This window comes from Channa argus, chromosome 19, assembly GCF_033026475.1.
Source record: "Channa argus isolate prfri chromosome 19, Channa argus male v1.0, whole genome shotgun sequence".
NCBI classification, from domain to species: domain Eukaryota; kingdom Metazoa; phylum Chordata; class Actinopteri; order Anabantiformes; family Channidae; genus Channa; species Channa argus.
This window is the reverse complement of record NC_090215.1, coordinates 951,656-972,442: the sequence shown is the minus strand read 5'-3', so window position 1 is coordinate 972,442 and position 20,787 is coordinate 951,656. Positions and strand designations below refer to the sequence as shown.

Below are 20,787 nucleotides of genomic sequence, written 5' to 3'. Positions count from 1 at the left end.
GAGTCTGAACTGCCGTCCTCTACCTGAGTTAGTCGAGAGGCTATTAGTTATGTCAACTCTTAATCATACTCACACTTGTAGCAGAAAAGAGAGGGAGTGCCCAGGTTGGGTCTCTAAACTGCTCAAGAGTGGGCGTTTGGTTCACAGTCACTGGGAATATCAGTCATAATATCACTCATACTGTCATAATATCATCCAGGGCTTGTTATAGCTAATTATTGCAATGGCCAGCAGTGTTAAATAGTGAAGACACTGTTTTGGTAATGAAGTGGGAAGTGCTTAAAGTGGTAAAAGTCTCCACTCAGCACTGCTGGGAATTTGCTAACATTATTATTCATATCCCAATAAAGCCGAATACAGCGCAAGTGTGTGTGCGCGTGTGTGTGTGTGTGTGTGTGTCTGTTTGGTAGTGTGACAGTGTGTACAGTTGGGTCCAAATTTGTAAAAGCACATGGGATCTGTGACATGTTGCTGCAAATATGAAAGTGTTGAGAGCTTTTGAGATTTAAAAGTGCAGACATGTAGAACGATGAAGAAATATATAGGATTTTTTTATTTCTGTCAGAAAATCCAACTGTAGCATTCACCATGGTACAGTAACTGCTTCAAACAAAAATTCACAGCTTCTTCAGATTTATTTCTTCTATCAAAGCACATGTTCAGATTAGAGTAAAGTTGATTTGATCTCATCCTTTCGTTTGATATCCTCCATTGATCTTGTGTGTGTTGTGACGAAGATGATATCACAGCAGTTATATTCGGCATCACTGTGACAATAAATTAAACTCAGGGGGTAGAGTTGGATCAGGTTGTGGAAAAGTGAGAGCATGGTAAGTGAAATTGTTGTTTTAAGTGGCAAGGGACCGACAGGTAAAAAACAAAACAAAAAAGGTCCATCCCAAATGTTTGGACTAGTTTCCATTCAAGTGGTTTAGATTGGGAAATAGTCTCACTTACATTTTCTGACACTGCAAAAATAGACTTCAAAGTGGACTCTGGCTGGATCGCAGTGAGGGTGCAGCCAACATTTGTTTACTCTGACTCTGGTATTAGCTTGGAACCAAAGATACTCACAAGAAGGACATTTACATTAATCTTGTGTCTGCCTGTTAGTGACTGCCTGGGATCTTTGTCCAGATCCTCCCTCTTGGTCTGTTTGTACTGTGTACACACAGATAAATTCTTTAGGAGTGGCCCTTCTTTGGGAGGCTTTCAAAGTTTGTAGCGTTATCTGATCACGTGTTGTCTTGCATTTAACTAGATAATGACGAGATGTAAAATCCTTCAAAAAGTAGCTGTGATAACCTCCTCTACAACTAGTGTCTTATTATTAAATATTAATGTAACTGATTACACTGATCATCCGTATCATTAAGACCACTGACAGACGAAAAAGAAAATAATAAAAAAATATCTCTTTACAATGGCACTTGGAAGTTAGTGGGCAACATTAGGCAGCAAATAAACATTTTTTTTTCCTTGAAGTTGATGTGTGTTGGAAGCAAAAATCATGGGAAAGACTAAGAATTTGAATAACTCTGTGCTCAGAAACATCACAGAAGTCGACCATCTTACAATTAAATATAAAAAATCTCTGCTCATTTTTGCAACTATAGCCCAGAAAGCAATTTGTATAAACTGTAAGGTTAAAATACTGGACATTTTTTGGACATTTCTTTTTTTTTTTGCGCCTATAATGCAGCTGCACACTGGTCGTGGTGCCCATCCTGGCCTGTTTTCACTACTAGCAGTGTGATGCTCTGGGCACTGTTCTGCTGGAAAACCTTGGATCCTGCTTTTCATGTGGATGTTACTTTCACATGTACCAGCTACCTAAACATGACCAGATACACCCCTTCATGGAAACAGTATTACCTGAAAGCAGAGGACACTTTCTGCATCCTGCCACACTGCAAAAAATGTGTTGACTTGGCCTCCAAATTTCTCAGATCTTAATCCAACCTCTAGGTGCATTTGTGCTAGAAAAATGAGTCTGATAAATAGACTTGGAGGTCTAATGGAGTCAGGGGTCATGGCTGTTTCGGCACCAAAATGGGACCTATTGAATATTAGGGAGGTGGTCATAATGTTATAGCCGATCGGTTTAATGTTTTATCCAACCAAATCACAGCTTTAGCTCTGCAGTAGTTGTCACTTGAGTCACTAATGAGCAAATAGATTTTCCCTCTTTGTTTCTTTTCTGGGCTTTGTTTAGGAGTTGTTAATTCATTATCACTAAATAGCTCTGTAAATTCAATTGAATAAGAATCATTAAACCACAATTGTCACACTTATTTGATTTGTTTCCCCCTTTTTACTTCTAAATTCATGTGTTTGCTTTTTCGCCTCTACGTATCACAGCAACAAGAGAAACGTTATTAGCAGAACTGTTTATACAAAACAGTTACAAAAAATGTTAGTAAGAAAATAAGGTTAGGCTTTATCAAAGAATATATTACTGTAAGATTTGTGGTGATAATTATGATTATAATCAGCAATTAGCGTAATTATTCATCCTTTGAAGTCTTTTTATATTAAGAGATTTAAATGAACTGTTTCAGCTGTAAATGCACAGCAGTGCTGTACCAGAAGTTATGGTAAGCAGTTAATCTGCCTTCATGTTTCTCCTTCTCTTTGTGACTGTTTAGTCAGGGAGAACGTTTGATATGTCAACAGGGGGCTACAGTTGGCCATCGGCGATCCCTCCTGGTTTTGGCATCCTCAAACAGAATATGTGGTGTTTAGCGTCTTATTGTCTTTTTGTCCCAATGGACCTGCATACAACCCCACTGACTCCTCCACCCACCTCGTTAGTTTTTCTTTGTAAGAGCTTCCCACTTCTCTCTCACTGCTGCACGGATCTGTTTCAGTGTCTTTCATGGGGAAGTCACCTGTGAACCTTGACTGCTATAAAACACATGAGGGTAGAATTTAAGACATTTGCTAAAAGCATCATTTGCTTAAGCACATCTTTATCCATAGCTATTGCAACCAGAAAGACAGACTGTGAGGGCTGATGTAAACAACATGGGCTCATAAAACAAAGCATCCAAAAAAACCAAAAAAAAACCTAACAAACAAAAAAACTTCCCCTAAGAATATGGGATAGTTTTGTAAATGATATTGAAACAAGTCAATTCACAGTATTCACAGTTTATCCCAGGCTGCTCTCAACCGCCTGGTGTTGCAGCAGTGTCCTCCTTCACAGCTGGGCTCTACAGAGAGCACTTTCTGCTGCACAGGAAAGTGAAAAATAGAGTGTATGAATTGAAAAATAATTTAGACACACTGTTGAGTGATTCACAGTTCAGACAGTCTATTGTTTTAGATGCTTCGGTTGGCAAAGTGTATTAAATTCCAACACTGTGTATCATTCACTACTATTTGTATCATTGCAGAGTTATATTTGCTTGTTAATGCATCTGCATAGACAACAGCTTGATCGGCTGTATTATTGTTCTAAAACTTCATTGAGTACTTTGTGTGTCTGGAGAATGACAATTTTAAATGGCAGGTATATGGATGTGGCTAGTTTTAAACAAGCTCAGTACATTTTTCTTATAGGGATTCAAAGCTGCTGCTGTATCGCTGTATATTGCCCCACCAGTCATACACGAGATTGCATTTCAGAAACGGAAGGTAAATAACTATCAGATCAGAAAAATATTAAAGCGTGTAGATAGGGATCAGTACCAAATAAAAAAATATGTTCATAACATCCCTAGTAACAGTTGAAATTATCTTATTGCATATTGTAACAAAAGTATATATTTTTTGCTGAAACAAAGAAAAATACTCAAGTGAAACACAACTCACAAAGTCAGGGGGAGAGTACAATGTGTGCGTGTGAAGTGTTTATTATATAATGATAAAACAGTACAAGTCCTGGCTTGCTTAAAACAGAGGAAGATGCATTTCCTTGGCCACAGTTACAGTTAGAGTCCACCCCCTTACGATCCCTCCTCCTTTTCTTATTAGATCCACAAAGTTGCAAATCCCCGTAAAGGGCAGTAGAAAACATGTAACATTCCCCTACTACATTCCTATCTTCCCCCAGACATGATCACTTTCAAAATACTTACTTTGGCTCACAATATCAGCTTTGATCAAAGCAAAACACTTTCACATTCTCTGCTTGATTTTTTTTTTTATTTTTTTTCCTCATGGGATGGTTTCTGCCAGCCATTTCAACACTTAGGGAAAATTAATTTGACAATGCACTGAGACTGCCTGGCAGACTTCCTTTATGTTACCCTTGCAACCATTTTGAAACCACATGTTGGTACAGCACATTGAAATGAACTTCTGGATTTTGAATATTTGGATATAAAGAAAAAGCTGCCTCCAATCTCTTGGCAGTGATCTAAACCATAAATAATTAACATGCACTGAGATACTTTTTTTGCCTACAGGAATCGGCAGAAAAACATGAAAACAGGAATCATCACTTACTTTCCCACTGCAGCAAACAACATCAATCATATATTGTGTGGGAAGCCTTGGATTTTCACTGAACAGTTGGAGATGTTTTTCCAGTCACATAATCACATTTGCATCAGCAATAAGACTGTATCAATTTATTCTTTATTGTTTTATCTTATATCAATAAAGAAAAGTCTGCTTTTATTTTCAACTCCCTACTACGCCCATCAGCACTCTCAAACATACTGTTTAGCAGAGCAGATTGAGGTAGGGTGGGATTCCTTGCCTACATCCTAAAGTCTTCTTGCCTAGAGTTTCCATATCATGCGGAATTTAGTCAAGTACCCAGGAAAAAGTCCGTATTGAATTGACTTTGATAGAGTTGAGTTCAACACTGTTTTCAGGCTCTGTATAGCTTCACACAGTTATATTAACATTTTCAAAAGACTTCAACACTTAACACAAAGCCAGAAGTCCTCATTTAACTCTCAGAACAGTACACAAACAAGTAGTTACTTTGACTCTGTAGATGAGAGCATGCAATCTCTATGCAGAAAGGCCTCAGTCTGCAAGTAGATTTACCAGACCAGGCCCCTCTAGCTGTGAAGCAGCAGCACTAACTATTCTACCATACTATCAACGTGAGATTTCTAAAGAAGGGAAAAATGTCAGAGACTCATGATTGTCAAGCTTTGTACTAACATGATCATGTTATGTATGTTCAGTCGTGCAAAACACAGTTGATTTTCAGTAAGTTTCGAGTCATTTCACAAAATGTTCAACGCTACTGACATGTCCAATCAAAAAAGTGAAAATGTATGGGCAGGGTTTAAATACATCCAAGGAGTTGGGTCATGTGATAACCTCTGTCAATAAACTCCCAACACTAAACACATTAAGTTAAACTGGGAGTTAAAATTAATCCAGAAATGTTGATATCTGCAATTTCAGCACCACAATTTCTGCTGTGTAGCAGAAAGCAATTCCACATGTACTTGACTCAAAATATCTCCCTAATAAGGGCTGGGAACAGTCTCAGTGGGGTTCTTCATTTATTTTTTGGAGGCTGATTGACACTTCAAATGATATTAAAATTACTCTGTGATCAGCCACAACATGCTCTTGGACTTTTACAGATTCTGTATCTCTACTCTTTTTCCTATAATTAAGTTTACACACAAACAACAAGCAACACAAACTACAATATGCTGACAAATTTACATTTGCTGTCAACAGCAAGTCTATCAGGTTGTAAAAAAAATCCTAAATGACACGTTCAAGCATCTGATGTTTGAATTGCACAGAAATGTAGAAAGTGGATGATTATGTTGTTACTGTATCATTTCCATAGTTGTTTTATTAGTTAAAGTACAATAATGCAACCTTTAAAAGATAAGACTTTTGTGATGACAGCACCTCTTTAGAATAAGATAAGGTATAGAGCAGATCCCTACTTAATGGCTTTAATTATACAATTGCCTCATACATATATGATATATTTTGTTAATATTTGTGGTCCTTTACATGCGGGAAAAACCTCTTGACAAACTAAAAGTTTGCTGCTTTTTTGCTGTATGATCAGAACTTCAGCACTTTACATGTTGTTGCAATTGCTGAGAATATACTTACGTATTTCATCATTCTGCACACCTCACTGTGAATTCAAGTTGAAAAATTACCATGAGCGATTGAAACTCTGCACCTTGACTGAGGCCTTTAAGTAGCTCAATCCACTGCTGCAAGAGATGGAAAAAAAAACCTTAGCTGTGCACTGAAAGAACACATTTTTTGTGTTCTACAACTTAAAGCAGTGTGTTCGTGCCGTAAGACAAACCAGCTAAATCTCATTGAAATTCAATATATGCTGTAAAAAGGATTGTGAAGTGACTGTAGTCGTGGTTTATCTGCTGCACACGGCACTTTTAATCACCTCTCTCTTACAAACTGAGATTAACTGTTAGTTATTGTTCCCCCCCCCCTACTCACTAAGTCACAGTGTTTCCCGATCGTAGTGTGTGTGTTATTGGGAAAGTTAGTTACATTTGCCAAACCTCTGCTTGCCTCTCATCAGCCCCTGCCTCAAATCTTTATGAAAACCTCATGTTCTTTCATAATGCTCTGTGGCTGATCAGAGTAATTCATCCCATCACAATACCATCTGTTCCTGAGAATTCTGTATTCACTTTGGCTTCAACAGTCATAGTTCTCTGTCCTCTGCCTTATAGAAAGTATGTGGCTCTGATATGCTTTCACTTGTTGCATATGTTGACTGTTCTGTCCTTATACAGTCCTGAACAAAATCTTAAAACGGGGGGGAAAAATGATATGTATTCGGCTTCTGTGCTGGTGGATCATAACCAGTTTGTAAGTAGTGCTTCAAAATGGTCCTGGACTTTCTGACAACAGTTGCATCAAACATGCCAAAATTAATGTTTGAAGTGATCAACAAGAACAGTTGAGCTCATTAATGAGTCCTTTTTTCGACACTTTAAGTTCTGTTTTGAGGGTTTTTTTGGGCTTTACTCTCAAACTTTCGATCACCTGATGAACAGCCTGTTTCAGTTTAAATGCAGCTTTCTATAAACTGCCTACTCTCTATTTTTTTGTCTATTGCTCCTGTTGCTTCTTCTGGCATTTTGAAGCACTGCTTGGAACCGGGCTATGATCCACCAGCACGGAAACCGAATACATGTATTTTTTTCCCTGGTCTTAAGATGTGTGTGCGGGTGTGTGTGTGTGTGTGTGTGCATCTGAGCAGAAATAGATTTTTGTGTGTGAGAGCTGTTTTAAGATTAGCATATGTACTCAGTGGTGGCTCCCAGCAGGCAGCTTTTAACCAGAAATGTCTCAGTTCATTCAACATCACATTTAGGCCAGACCTCACACCAGTGCCCATATCACTTCTCCCGCAGCACTCTTCTCATCTCACACACCAAATAACTTTCTGTTTTCCCAATAAACCCTCAAAGGCTCCAGAAAAAGTTAGAGAGTCTGGTGAAAGTTAGTATGGTAGGCTCTTCTGAGAATGGCAGCGGGGTTGGGGATGTTTTTGTACTGAACAGAGGAAGAAAATGCTCTTGTATCCAAAGTATCTGTGATATGGAGTTCGTGTTTGTGCTGTCTGCCAACAGCCTGCCTGAACTGCAAATATCTTAAATGCATTTAATTTGAAATTTAAATTTCCTTTCACACTCCTCTCATGCAGCTGTGATAAATCGGTGTCAATTTGATGTTGTTTGCAGATATTAGAATCAAAGCCTTTGTTCTGCAAAGTGATCCTAAATAGCACAGCACAATATGTATGGGCTGATATAGGCTGTGAGCCTTTGCAAAAAATGGTTTGTTTTTCATTGCTGTAGCAATGTTTAAAATCTCTGTGGTTATTAGATACTGATATTTACATGGTATACATTACACCTGTTATATATATATGGCTTTTACAGCTTTAGTCTTCTGGCAGACAAGTGCAAAGAAAGCAAAGTAGCTATGTCAGAGACAATACATTGTTGTTCTCGTTGCAATGTTTATCAGATTTACTGTATGTGACAAATACAGATCTTCTTTTTTCATTTAGAATCAATGCCATAGGAAGCTGGATTCATGATCCAGTGCAGAGGTGGGACCTGGGGGCGCCCCAAGCGCCCCCAGGTCCCTTCCCAGACTGACAAGGTGGTGGATACCTGCTTTGGAACGTGTTGCACAATGAGATCTGACCACATCTGATGCAGAAATAAATTGCTTTTTTAATGAATATACACAGTTTTAACATTATGTAAACTTCTGGCGGTATCATATATATTTTGGCACAATAGAAATATGTTGCAATTGCAAACCACTCAGAATAGTCCAGCAAAGGATCGATTTTTTACCACCTCCAAACTTTTTTATTATTATTTGTTTATGACTATTTAGAGATAAAATAGTAGATAAGTTATTTATTTCACATTGACTCTGAACAAACACTAGATCACACCATTTATTTTTTCCCCGCAGGCTTTTAAATTTGAGTCTAAAACCCTTTTCATTTTTTTGTGTGTCCCAGTGTGGCCATCCCAATAAAAAAATTCTAGATCTGCTCCGGATCCAGCGGCCACATGGAAACCTGCCACAAGCAGAATAAGATTTTGTCTTTTATAGTTGCAGAGGCTGATGTGTCCAAATCCGAAAGACATGATGTACAAAGCTACACATCAACAAGCTAACTGGTTAACATCTTAAAGTCAGGAAGTGCGAAAAAAGAAAAGAAAACAGGGAAAAAGGATAAAAGAATGATGGAGCAACAGCATGAAGTTAGGGTAACTTTACTTTCCATTTACTTCCTTCATTTACTATAGAAAGCAGCGTCTCTAAAAACAGATTATTGTTAGCAGAAAAGAAAACATATTGTTTTCCTATTATTATTATCATTTATTTATTTAGGCTTTATTCTTGTTTGTTTGGGTTTCGATTAGATGAACCCATGTTGTATCTGAATACTGTCTGGATTTTTGTAGTAATCCTGAAATCCTGGCAGGCACTTAAATTCTGCTGCAGCGTAGCTTCAGTACGTTCACTCTTTTCTTATAATGATCAACCACATTGTCAGTGTTTAACTTCCGGATCATTTAACACGGGTGCAAAAGCCTCTTCAAATACATTTAGACTACAGTTGGGCACCCATAAGTACCTTTGGATGCCATATTCATAGAACTGTTCAGAGTGGGCTGAGTGGCCTCTTTGAGTACAAGTTTACTGACACTCCTGAAGGAGTCTAAAGCCATCGCCCACAGTACATCAAACAGATCTACATACAGGTAAATAAAGTAACCTAACTTAACAGTAAAATACATTTTCAGTAGTAAGACGTTTTACCAGTCTCAGAAGTAGCAACTCTTTGATACTTTCCACATTTATTTGGTCAATTAAACTGAAACCCAAAATGTAACAAGCCTTTTAGCTTTGCATTTATAGTGTACTTACAGAACTTATAGTTTCCAGCACACCTGCCTCATGACATTTTCTAAGCAATGTTTTTAATCAGGAACCACTTGGCCACATATCAGACTGAGTGAGATTTATGGCTCCTTTTCTCTGGGAGCCTGTACTTCCGGACTGGTTGTAATGGAGAAAAACACCAAGTGGTATTTACATGGAAGATGCTGCTGTGATCCTGTTTCTGGGCCAGTCGAGGGGTTGTTTGGTTTGCTGATTAACAACTCCCCACGGGCCGCACTGTGGAGGAGGGTCGCCATGAGTCTGGTCTAAGTCAAGATAAAGTTAGGATGTTTAATTTGGCCGTTGATCTCATTTATAATTAGAGTATTTTCTTTTGTTGGAATAGGGCACTTTTTCAACTATTGCCACTATTGAAACCCTGAAAAATAATTATGTTTAGGCAGCCGAAAACATTGAGAAACATTTAAACCAAGACTGCAGGCCAAGCAACAGAGCACCTGAACCTCTGAAAGGATTAGTTTTGATAATTTACTCTAAAGTTACATGATTATCTGAAGTGTTCCTATGAAAGAAACGTTCATGCCTTTAAACCTATGCAGACAAATAGTTTGTTTGCACAAGATAAATCTTGTTCCCACAAGATAATTATCTTGTTTGCAAAGTATAATAAGTCGCTGGCACGTGATAAATACCTTGTGCAATCATGGTAAAAAACATACACCTCTCAGATATTTAGTACAAATTATATTCTTCTTCTCTGGCCAGAGAAGCTTCCATAGCCTGAGATCATCTTAAATAAAAATATAATTAATAAGCAGTATAAGCAAAATCATCATGCGTACTGATTTGTACTGCACATTAGCACCTATGCTAACACACACATGTGCAGATACAGTTTACTAGTTGTGTTGAAGTCTGGGGTGTCAGTGTGAGTAGAGCTTCGACCTACATGATGCAGGTTTGGTTTGGGGAGTGAACTTCACTCCCCTCCTCTTTGAGAAGTTCATTGTCTGCGGAAACTGTGTGCAAACAGCACACAAACACTCCCACACACAGTGCTGTATTGCTGTTGAATAGCCAAAGTGTCTGCTGATGGAGTCCTCTAGTCTGAGGGCTTGAGGGAAGTCAACATCCTCTCCTGACTATATTGTCAGTCTGTGCTACTCTCTACTTTTTGTTCTAAATGTAACTAGGATGGTTGAGTGAGCATCCCTGTGGGAATACACCTGTCTCCTGCCGTGACTCAGGGACTGTGATCAGGCATCATACTGAGCACCAAAACAAACTGACTGACAGTTTGTCAAAAAGACAAGACAGACTCTGAACTGAGTAGAACTCGGGGTATATGGTAACTTAAGACAGTGCTAATGTGCATCTCTGTATCAGTCTTCTGTACTCTGCCAAGCTTTAATCAAATCTCAGATTTTCTTTATCTGAACCTTTACAACAAACATTCCGGCTTCAGGGGTGGTCATTCAACACAAATGGCACTCGAGACAGTAATTTAATCTCTGCAGGCTATAAAATCTGTAGCTCAGTCTTCTGTCTTAATCCTACTTGATCTATCTGCAGCATTTGACACTGTGAACCACCAGATCCTCTCCACATTCTCTGACTTGGGCATTTCTGGTACGGCTGTAGGCTGGTTTAGGTCTTACCTATCCAGATGAACCCTCAAGGTATCTGGGCAGGGCCAAAGTTTCCAACTCTTACCGCCTCTCCACAGGTGTGCCACAGGACTCAGTTCTTGGTCCTCTATTCTACAACTAGACTACTTCTCTGGGTTCTATAATCTGCTTCCATAGCTTTTCCTATTACTGCTATGCAGAGAACATAAAGAGCTTCCTGTTCAATACCCCGTGATGGCTCCACTATCATCACCCACCAGAACTAAATAGGAAATGGTCTGCACTTATACTATAGTGCTTTTCTACCTATTCATACTTAAAGTGCTTTACACTGCTTCATTCGCACTCACCATCACACAGCGATGGAGGAGCTGCTATGAAGCTGGCCTATACTCACCAGTAGCAACTAAGTTAGGGTTGAGCATCAAACTGTGGGAGTCGTGGACAACCACTCTAACTCCTAAAATATCCAAATTTAATAGGCATGTTAATTAAAGACATGTAAGATTAAAACAGGTTGTATTATGTTAGCTTCATTCTGTTTAGGGTCTTGGGAGGCTGGAGCCTATCCCAGCTGTCATTGTGCCAGAGGCGAGGTCCATCCAGTCTGTCTCAGGGCCAACGTAGAGAGACGTACACAGTCCGGCAACCAATGAGCAATTTTTTCTCTTTGGACTGTGGGAGAAAACCCACACACACACGTGGAGAATGTACAAAATCACAGCCAGCCGGTGGAATTGAACCAGATTCCTTTGAGCTGTAAGCCGGCAGCGCTAACCACTGTGCCACTCGCAAGATCATGAATTTAAATTCTTTAATGCATTTATTTCTGCTCCTCAAGTGCTGTTTCTGTGCAAAATAGTGTTTAAGATAATAGATGGATGAATGGAAAAAATGCTTGTTCTAAAATGACTTTTACACAAACATGCATACAGATCCAAATGTATATTCAATATAGTATGAAGGCAAAAGGACAAGAGGAGGTTTTATTGTATTTTCTTTACTGCTGTATTGCTTTAAAATGCTTTTTCATCCAGCCATTTATCGTAGTTTACCTTCCACTTAAAGGTCAACAGCTGATGTTTTTCTCATCTTTCTTTTTGTTGCTATTCTACGTCAGATTAGAGTAAAAACTAAACATTTTATAGAGCACTCTGAGTGATATTCCTGACACTATTGCCCTTCAGTTGACCAGCGTTATATTTAAGTTGTGTACATATTTAATATCTCCTTCCCCATTTCTGGTTCCCACCACTCCAGAGCTGTTTAGCTCTCCCAAAAATGGAACCTTTTGTCCCCTCGTGAATGATTCAAGTCAGGGTGTATTCAGTGGAAATCCCCTTTTCTGTACTCAAGGGACATAAATATGTAGCCAGTGGTCGGGGAGAAAGTTACAATGGCTCAGTGCCATAATTTATTCAAATGCTGAACTTGCCCAGGCTTGAAGTATATAAAGTAGCCCAGAAAAAATAGCTGCTTGGCATTTATATTTAAATCATCATTCACAATTCAATGTGAAATCATAGACCCTGAGTGTGCCAGGACTGGAGGGTCACAAGATAAAAATAATTTTCCCTCCTGGTAGGCTGATAGAACCTATATGGTGACTGTTTGTATGCTTTATACTAGTCTGTCTTATATAATGTGTGTATATATTCTATGCATTTTTTATTCTATTGCACCTAACACACATTTTACAGGAACAGTTCATCCATGAATATATTAAAGAATTCCATTATGTGTAATGTTCAGTGCACCTGTGATTGTGTAACTTTACCTTCTTTTCTAAACCCACCCTCTCTGATTAAGTGCAACTGTGACATCTAGGAAAATAAACTGCTGTTGCAAAAATAGCTTCTTATGAGTCAAACATCTAATCACTGACATCAGAACAGGCAACATTTGAAACTTTCACTCTTAAAATGCAATTTAGAGTGTGATGTGGTTTTCTTTTTTTTAAATTTATTAGTTATATAGTTTTTTAATTTCCCAAATAAAATGACAACCACATAGGAGAAAGAACCACTGTTTCCATGTGTCAGTGAACTTAGAAACAATTTTGCCAACTTTATTGGTCATGGAGTATAATGTAGGTCTTTGTTCCTACCCTGCCACACTACCAACGGTATTATTTGTTGAAAGAGTGCCCCCATGTAAGGAAGCAGGCTTTTTGCGACTGTGGCGCAGGACAGCGGTTGTCCACCAATCTCGCAGTTGTCGGTTCGATCCTCGGCTCTTCGGGTCACATGTCGAAGTGTCCTTGAGCAAGACTCTGAACCCCAACTTAGTTGCTCCAGCTGCATAGCAGCTCCCCCATCGGTGTATGAGTGTGAATGGGTGAATAAGAATCAGACTGTCTTACAATGGCACCAACGTGGCTTCTAGCGTAACACAATAAGTCTTTGTTCGAAAACACCCCTATTTACCCCATTCACTACTCTGTTTATAACAGGCCATCGTCATATTGCTTCATCAAGAACAGATGTTCATGAAATGCAAAAATAAGTTTTCCATCTCTAAACTAGGAACCACTGCGTTGTGGGATTGTTAACAAAAAGTAGTGTACTACATTTTTGTTCCATTAGAACAAACTCATTATTTTGAAAATAGGAAACAAACTATAGGCCAACTTCAGACACAGTCCCCCCCCCCCACAAAAAATGTGAAATATGCCAGATTAAAACTATCCAAATATGTTTGTTTGGTTAATGCACAACGACATCAGGTTTAGATTTAGACGCTAAATAAACATAGCAGAAATTTTACATGACTGGTTACGATAATACCAATAGCAGTAGTAAACTCCTGTGCTTTGTTGACCCATTGATCCATCCCAACTTTCTCCATAAAACTTTACGTCTTCAGTGATAGGCATTGTTAAAAGGAAATACATTTATTTTACTTGTTGTACAAACAATCTATGTAGTTGTATATTGGAGCAAAAGTTGTTCCATCTTAGTTTTCGTACATTCAAAAAAAATTAATCACCATATTTGAATTATTATTAATCAAGCTGCGCATGAGTCCGTATGTCCAACTTACTCTGATTTATTTATTTAGCAATGCTGCCCACCAACAAAACCTGTTCATATGTCTGACTATAGCTCTACACTTAGTTTCTTGGTAATTAAACCATCATAATGACACCAATGCAAGTACACACACATACAAACACACACATACAAATCAAATTAGTGTGTCTTCATTATTAGCTCCTTCACCTGGAGAGCAATTCTCTTCAGTCCAGTTACTCTAAAGACTCTCTTTGTGTACTTATTACTCTTGGTGAGTTCAAACTTCACACAGGTAAAACAAAGCAGAACTCAACCTCTGTCACTACTAAGTTGTAAGTGGATTTCACGATTTTAATAGAGCCACTTGAGGCAAACACTGGAAAGTCATGTAGACTCAGTGCATTGCAGGCTGGTGTTGTTTATTACCAGGCGGAGGGGTGATTATGTAAAATGTATGACTCACTCACAAAGTCCTCTTTATCCCAGCAGCTTTCTTATGTCTCACATCAGGTGTCAGCTAAAGGAGACAAATCATTATTCATTATTACTGAAAAACTATGGTGTTCCTACTTATTTCTGTTATTGCAGAACATTGGTTTTCTTTGTTATTGTTTCCCTCACATGCTGTGTCCTTAATAAGGTCTGAAATAAATTGTTAAATGAAATCAAAGGGACACTAGAACAAAGAGGCATTAAGAAAACTTAAACCCCTGGAATGGTGCTTCCTGAGTGGGTTTCCTGTGGAAATTACAGTATATGATTGACAGTTATCTCCTATGGGACAACTACACAAACCTTTTCTGGCACTGATTTGAACACCACTGCCATTGGCACATTTTAGAAATTTCAAAGAACCGGACTAAGATATTTTTCACACATTAGTCTTTGACGATTTTTTAACTATTTGGCATCTTTGCTGTGCAATTCTTCATAATTTTTTGCAGGTTTTGGGCATAGTAACAGTCAAGTTCATTGTTTGCTAAACTATATCTAGTTTCAAATATTTAATTATTTGTAGATGTTTTTCTATTTTTGCTGCTAATATAAACATGCTGTCTGGCTCAGCAGTTTTCCTCCAGAGCCAGAACATAAGACGCTATTCCAAAGAACACTCAAGTGTCCTCAGTCTCACCATAGTGAGCTCACTAAACTCATCTACAGATAGTTGACAAGCCAAGTTAACAAGTTATTTACTGGTTGTATTGTCTTTATTCGTTAATTAAAATTAAAATAATCAGTAACCGTGCCCATGCTGTGGATCGTGGATCAGAATACAGTTTTCCTCCAAACAAGGTGAGTATGGAAGATAAAGGACAAAGCAGTACGAGGTAGTAGCCCCTAGAGGATTTAACCTGTCCTTGTGGTGAATCGTAGTGTGTTTACATCCCTCTGACCCTGTGACCTAGCCATAATCCTTCACTACAGGGGCTGGATTAGCCCCCCTCCAATGACTTTACTTTGTCTTCAGCCTTGATCGATGGATGGCTTAGTCTGAAGTGCCGGTGCTGGTTATTAAACGTGGGACCAGCCTAACCCTTTAGACTGCTGGGATAATGCCACCATATATTAAGAAGAATAATGGTCAGGGAGAATGGGGGGGGGGGGAGAATGTTCATATTGTGACCTTCTAAACACACACTCATTGACAAATTTCACCGGCATCGTAGTAAACTCATCTCATATTATTATTTGTGAATTCTGATTAAGACAACCAATCCCTGAGCCTACGTTTTAATGTTCTCTTTTAGTTCTTTTTTTTTTTATTTCTTTGCCTCTTAAATATTCCCTGTGGCTGAGAATGTCAAATATCACTTTTTGTCTTTCTGTATTACTGAGTTTGTTTCATGCCTAAACCTATCTTGGAAGCAACAGAGTGGTGGTTTGATGCCCCAGCTGCCTGAGGTGAATGTCATTAGAGCTCTGAACTGGATGCGAATCAGCAATTACTGATGGGGGGCAACGTCTATTAAATGGCATTATTGAATCTTCAGTCCAATTTTAATGGTCAAAGTCTGGCTCCCAACCGCCTTTGAGAAAGTTTACAGAACAAAATAAATGTAACAGATTTTTAACAAACGTATAAAGAACACATCAAAAGCCACCAGTGTGTTATATCAGCATGATCTCAGCAGAGTGACTTTGCGAGGGGACAAAAGTGATGCTCTGTGTCCAAACCAGTTTCTCAACTTTTGGGTTTTACTATAAAACTTCCATCAAGAATAGTCTCTACGACATCAGAAAGATCAGACCCTACCTCATGGTATCTACAACCCAACTCATTGTGCAAGCACTGGTCATATCTCCATTACTGCAATGTTCTGTTAATGGGGTTACCAGCATGCGCAATCAAACTCCTGTAGGTGATCCAAAATGCGGCAGTACGCCTCATTTTTATCAGCCGAAAAGGACTCGTCTCACACAAGTCTTCAGATATGAACAGAGGCTTCCTGGAGCTGCCGGCATCAGGTTCAAAGCTCTGTGTCTTGCCTACAGGGTAGTCAACTCAACAGCTCCCTCTTACCTCAACTCCCTCCTTCAGTTCTACAGTCCCTCCCCTCCATTGCACTCTGCCAACGAACTGCATCTGGTGGTCCCAGCACCGCACAGAAGACACCAAGCAAGGTGGAAAGAGTCAGAAACCTCCCTCCCAATATTCAAACAAATGCCGAAAACTGTTGCAACTAAACATTTACACTGGTTGTAAGAGTTGATTGTTTGTGAGGTGGTGTCCAATATCAACATGAATCCTTGGATACTAGACTATAAGTACACAAATTGTAGAGGCAATTTAACAGGCCACCAGCTCTAAGCCTGCTTTGTCTGCAAATCTCAAACGTTTTTATGCATGTTCTGCATTGAAGTGGCCCTGCCCAGCCGCCAAGGGACACCCTGGTGCCGAGCCCGGAAAAAATGGGAGGGGTGCGGCAGGAAGGGCATGAGGTGTTAAAAAAAAAAAAAAAAAAAACTCATGCCAAATCAACATGTGCAACATGTTCTGCTGTGGCAAACCCTGAAAGTACAAGCCGAAAGCTTTCAAAAACAAAATAAGTCTCAAAGACTCACAAGACTCACAGGTCCAGAGGCAGGAATAAGACTTGAATAAGGGTTCATTTGAAGATGGGTTGCAGTGAAGAAGTAGGGTGTTTTGTTGCTTTGCTCACCTCCAAAGTCAATAAATTGCTAGCATTTGGATTTTGAACACTTGCTCTTGCTGGTTTTGCTCGGGAATGAGGAGGGTGGGATGTTATGTCTTGGTTCTCCCCACAGAGTTGATATGTCCAGTTTTCAGCTAACACCTGATCTTCTAATGTAAAGAAAGAGACCTGAAGAAGACCAGAAGCCACCGTGTCTACCTTCTGTTGTAAAATTTGATGAAGGATTGGTCTTGATCTGGGAGTGAGTTATGTGAATTTTTGTGCCAGGTGTGGCTGGGAGTCAGGAACGTTAAAGAAATTTGCAGAGGATGCCAAGATGCATAAAAGCTGTGATTATATTCCACCAAATATTGATTTCTGAACTTCTCCAATGGTCCAAGAATAATACAATTTTTTTTATAGAAATGAACAATAGACCTTTATTTTTTATTTGTATCAGCTGTCATTTGGTACAAATAAATGCTCCAGTTCACACTAAATACCTTTTTATTTAGAGTGCAATAATTTTGCAGCGGTAATTTGTTCGTGAGCTATTTATAGAAGTTGACATTTATGGAAGTTGTTTCATCTAATGAGACAAAATAGTGTGTAGCATTCTTGACAATTATACTTAATACTTCCAAAAAAAGCCTTAAAATAGCAAAGGGCTAACAGTCTGGGTCCAGAGTGCTTCTTGAAGGGATTTGGTCTTTTGCAAGACTTAAAATACAAACACTGACAAATTTGTTGATCTCGCCTGTTTTTAAGATTATTTACTTGAATCTGCCCTGCAGGTGATAACAAGAACAACTTACAGTACCATTGTGTTCTCCCCAGTCTTATCACACTATTAAATACACTCAAATTGTGGCGCAGTGTAAGCCGTGATTAAAATGTGTTGCTTCTACTACTAATACATGTCTGTGATGTATCAGATGGAAGCTAAGCACCACCATATGCTCGCTGCAATGATCCGCTGATGGATGACAGGTGGTTACTCAACTATTTGCATAATTATGGGTGTAAATTGCAGAATGCTAGAATGTAATAAACAAATTCATACGGTCTTTAGGGAAAATCCAAATGATTCAACTGCAGTTTAGGGCTATACTTAGCACCTTCTCTGTGTAAAAGGGAGAACTTAAGTGTAAAGGGTAACACAACTGCATTCTGTCTGCTTTTTATGGTAGCTGTGATCAAATTTTACCATGTAAATAGTAAATAATCTTAAATTGCACTTTTATCCAAAGCGTTTTACAATGGTGATTCCCATTCACCCATTCACATGCACCGATGGCGGAGGCTGCCATGCAAGGTGCTCACCTGACTTGGGGTTCAGTGTCTTGCCCAAGGACACCTCGACATGTAGCCGGTAGCGAACCACTGACCCTGCGATCCATGGTCGACTGCCTTACCAACTGAGCTACAGCCGCCCCCATGTAATTGCAAATTGGTCAGTTGTAACATGGGCCACTGCTTCGTGTAGAGTTTCTTGTAGATAATTGGGAGTTGGGTCATTTTGATTGTGAGACCCAGTTTCATTCTTAGTAAGTTCTGCAAATTCTGCTTCAATTGATTTTTTTTTTAAGCATCAGGCTTTAAGAGACATTAACGATATACAGTATCAGGAATTTTACTGCAGTTATAATTGTAACTGATATTTTATAAAGTTGCTGCAAAGGGACAAATAATTATATACATTCTAACATACAAACTTAATTTTTCATATTAACATCTCATATGGTAGTCTGCGTAATGTTCCAGTTAAAAGAATATCCACTATTTATTTCTATAGCAGGACTTAAGACAAGCCAAACCTGCCACAGTTGCACAGTGTTTCCTTTTAGGTTAAATTAACCTTTAATACAAATAAAAGTTCTTCTAATCGCCACTTCCCATGTCTCATCTGACAGTTTTTTGGCTATAAGACACAGGTTTGACCTCAGAAATGTTCCACTGTTGGAACAGCAAGGTGGAAAGTGATCTGCTCAGTAAGTGAAAAAACAGCAAGTGGTTTAAAGCTGCTGTAACCTCTCTTTTCTTTCTGTTTCCTCATTCCACTCTTTACTATACAGACATGCCTCTCCATGTTCGGCGCAGCAGTGATCCTTCCCTGGCTGGGCTTTCTTCAGGTGAAGTCTCGGATGGTCCAGAGGAACCGTCAAGAAAGAACCCATCTCACTGGTCCACAGCTGCTGGCATTCAAAAGTACAACCCCAGACCAAACACAAGCACTGGTAATGGCAGCCTAGAAAGAAAGGTAACGTGTTGCATTGGTTACTTATAAAATATGCATTAACCTTGATATGTGACTGCTATCAAAATAAATACAAAAAGTATTGCCTGCTGTAAAATACCATTTATGTCATAAAGGTTTATGTGAATCTGATAAGGTGGTAAAGTTCCACAGAACATAAAAAAGATCGGCACTGCATTTATTCTTTATCACGCTGCTGTCAAGTAGTAGCATTTTTCACAGAAGTTATTTTCTACTATACTGCGGATACACTGGAGCCGCATCAATTATAATGTCAGTGATGTGCTCTGAAATCTTCCAACAGTCTGTTTTTTTTTTTTTTTTTTTTTTTCAACTTCCTTCTCTCCCCTGCACCCCAAATCAAAGAAATAACCATTAGATATGAAGCTTGTGCTACCCTGCTTGCAGACATCCAGCAGTGGCTCAGATAGTCTTTATCTGAAGCTAGTTCCTTCTGATAACACCTCTTCTAGTGTTCCAAAAAGAAAAGAGGAAATTGTTAAACACCTTCCCTTTTGTTCCAAATTCACCTTTTCAGAGGGTTTTTTAAGGCCCTCATTAGAAATCCTGCAAAGACGTAGCTCAGGTACATCCTCCCTATAGCTTCCAAAGAGAAGGAGAGCCAATTAATTTCTCAAAATGGCTGTCTCCACATGGTGCTGGCAGACTTTTATTTCCTTCTGAAAAAGAGATATGTTCCCAATGAAACAGCGTGGTTAAAGAAGAAAGATGAGTGTGAGCTTAAAACGTGACACGAATAGTCTCCACATGATTAGTTTGTCTGGAAGTGTCTTCTTATAATCCTATTTAAAGCTACTTTAATTGTCAGAGCTTAACAGTGTAACAGCATATAATGCTCCCCAGCTGTGAGCTGAGGAGGATGTTTGGAGGTAAATCACCGTTAGACCTGAGCCCTTTTTATAGAGAAACCCTGACCTATGGGTGTTCAGCTGGTCCTTGTTTAATATGCCTCTGTCAGGTGGCAACCTAACTAAAAAAATGCCGCCCTAACTCTTACCCACCACGCTTTTTTGGTACCTTACATACAAAACAGTGAGGCAGAATGTTGGTGCAGCAAACCCACCTTGAATGTAAATGTAAGGCTTCCTTCTGTACAGCCATATGTCTTCGTATTATAGTTCTTTTGTTTCTGGTAATTTACTTCTAAAACATGATTAAATAGATGATGCACGGTGATTAACAAACTGATTGCATTACAAAAGCATTGGCAAATTCACAGATTAGCCACCACATTATCAGCAGCTGTTGGTCAGCATTAGAAATATTTATTTCTGGCCATGATTAACTTACTGCGTACTGTGCCCATAGTGACCCCTGTCATCCACAACATTAAAACAACCAGGTGGTATTATGAGGCCGATCAAGATCATTGCCCG

General features: G+C 39.0%; 1 protein-coding gene across 9 annotated transcripts in view; it reads left to right on the top strand.

The window, feature by feature from the left end:
• Positions 1-20,787, top strand: part of LOC137104607 (partitioning defective 3 homolog) — a 343,094-nt gene that overhangs the window by 102,174 nt on the left and 220,133 nt on the right. For all 9 annotated transcript variants that reach the window (XR_010911721.1, XM_067486037.1, XM_067486038.1 and 6 more), the window contains exon 4: positions 19,209-19,393. Coding sequence is in view for 8 of the 9 variants with exons in the window: in XM_067486037.1 (XP_067342138.1) it covers positions 19,209-19,393 (185 nt within the window). In the remaining variant the exon portion in view is untranslated. The remainder of the gene's footprint in view (positions 1-19,208; positions 19,394-20,787) is intronic.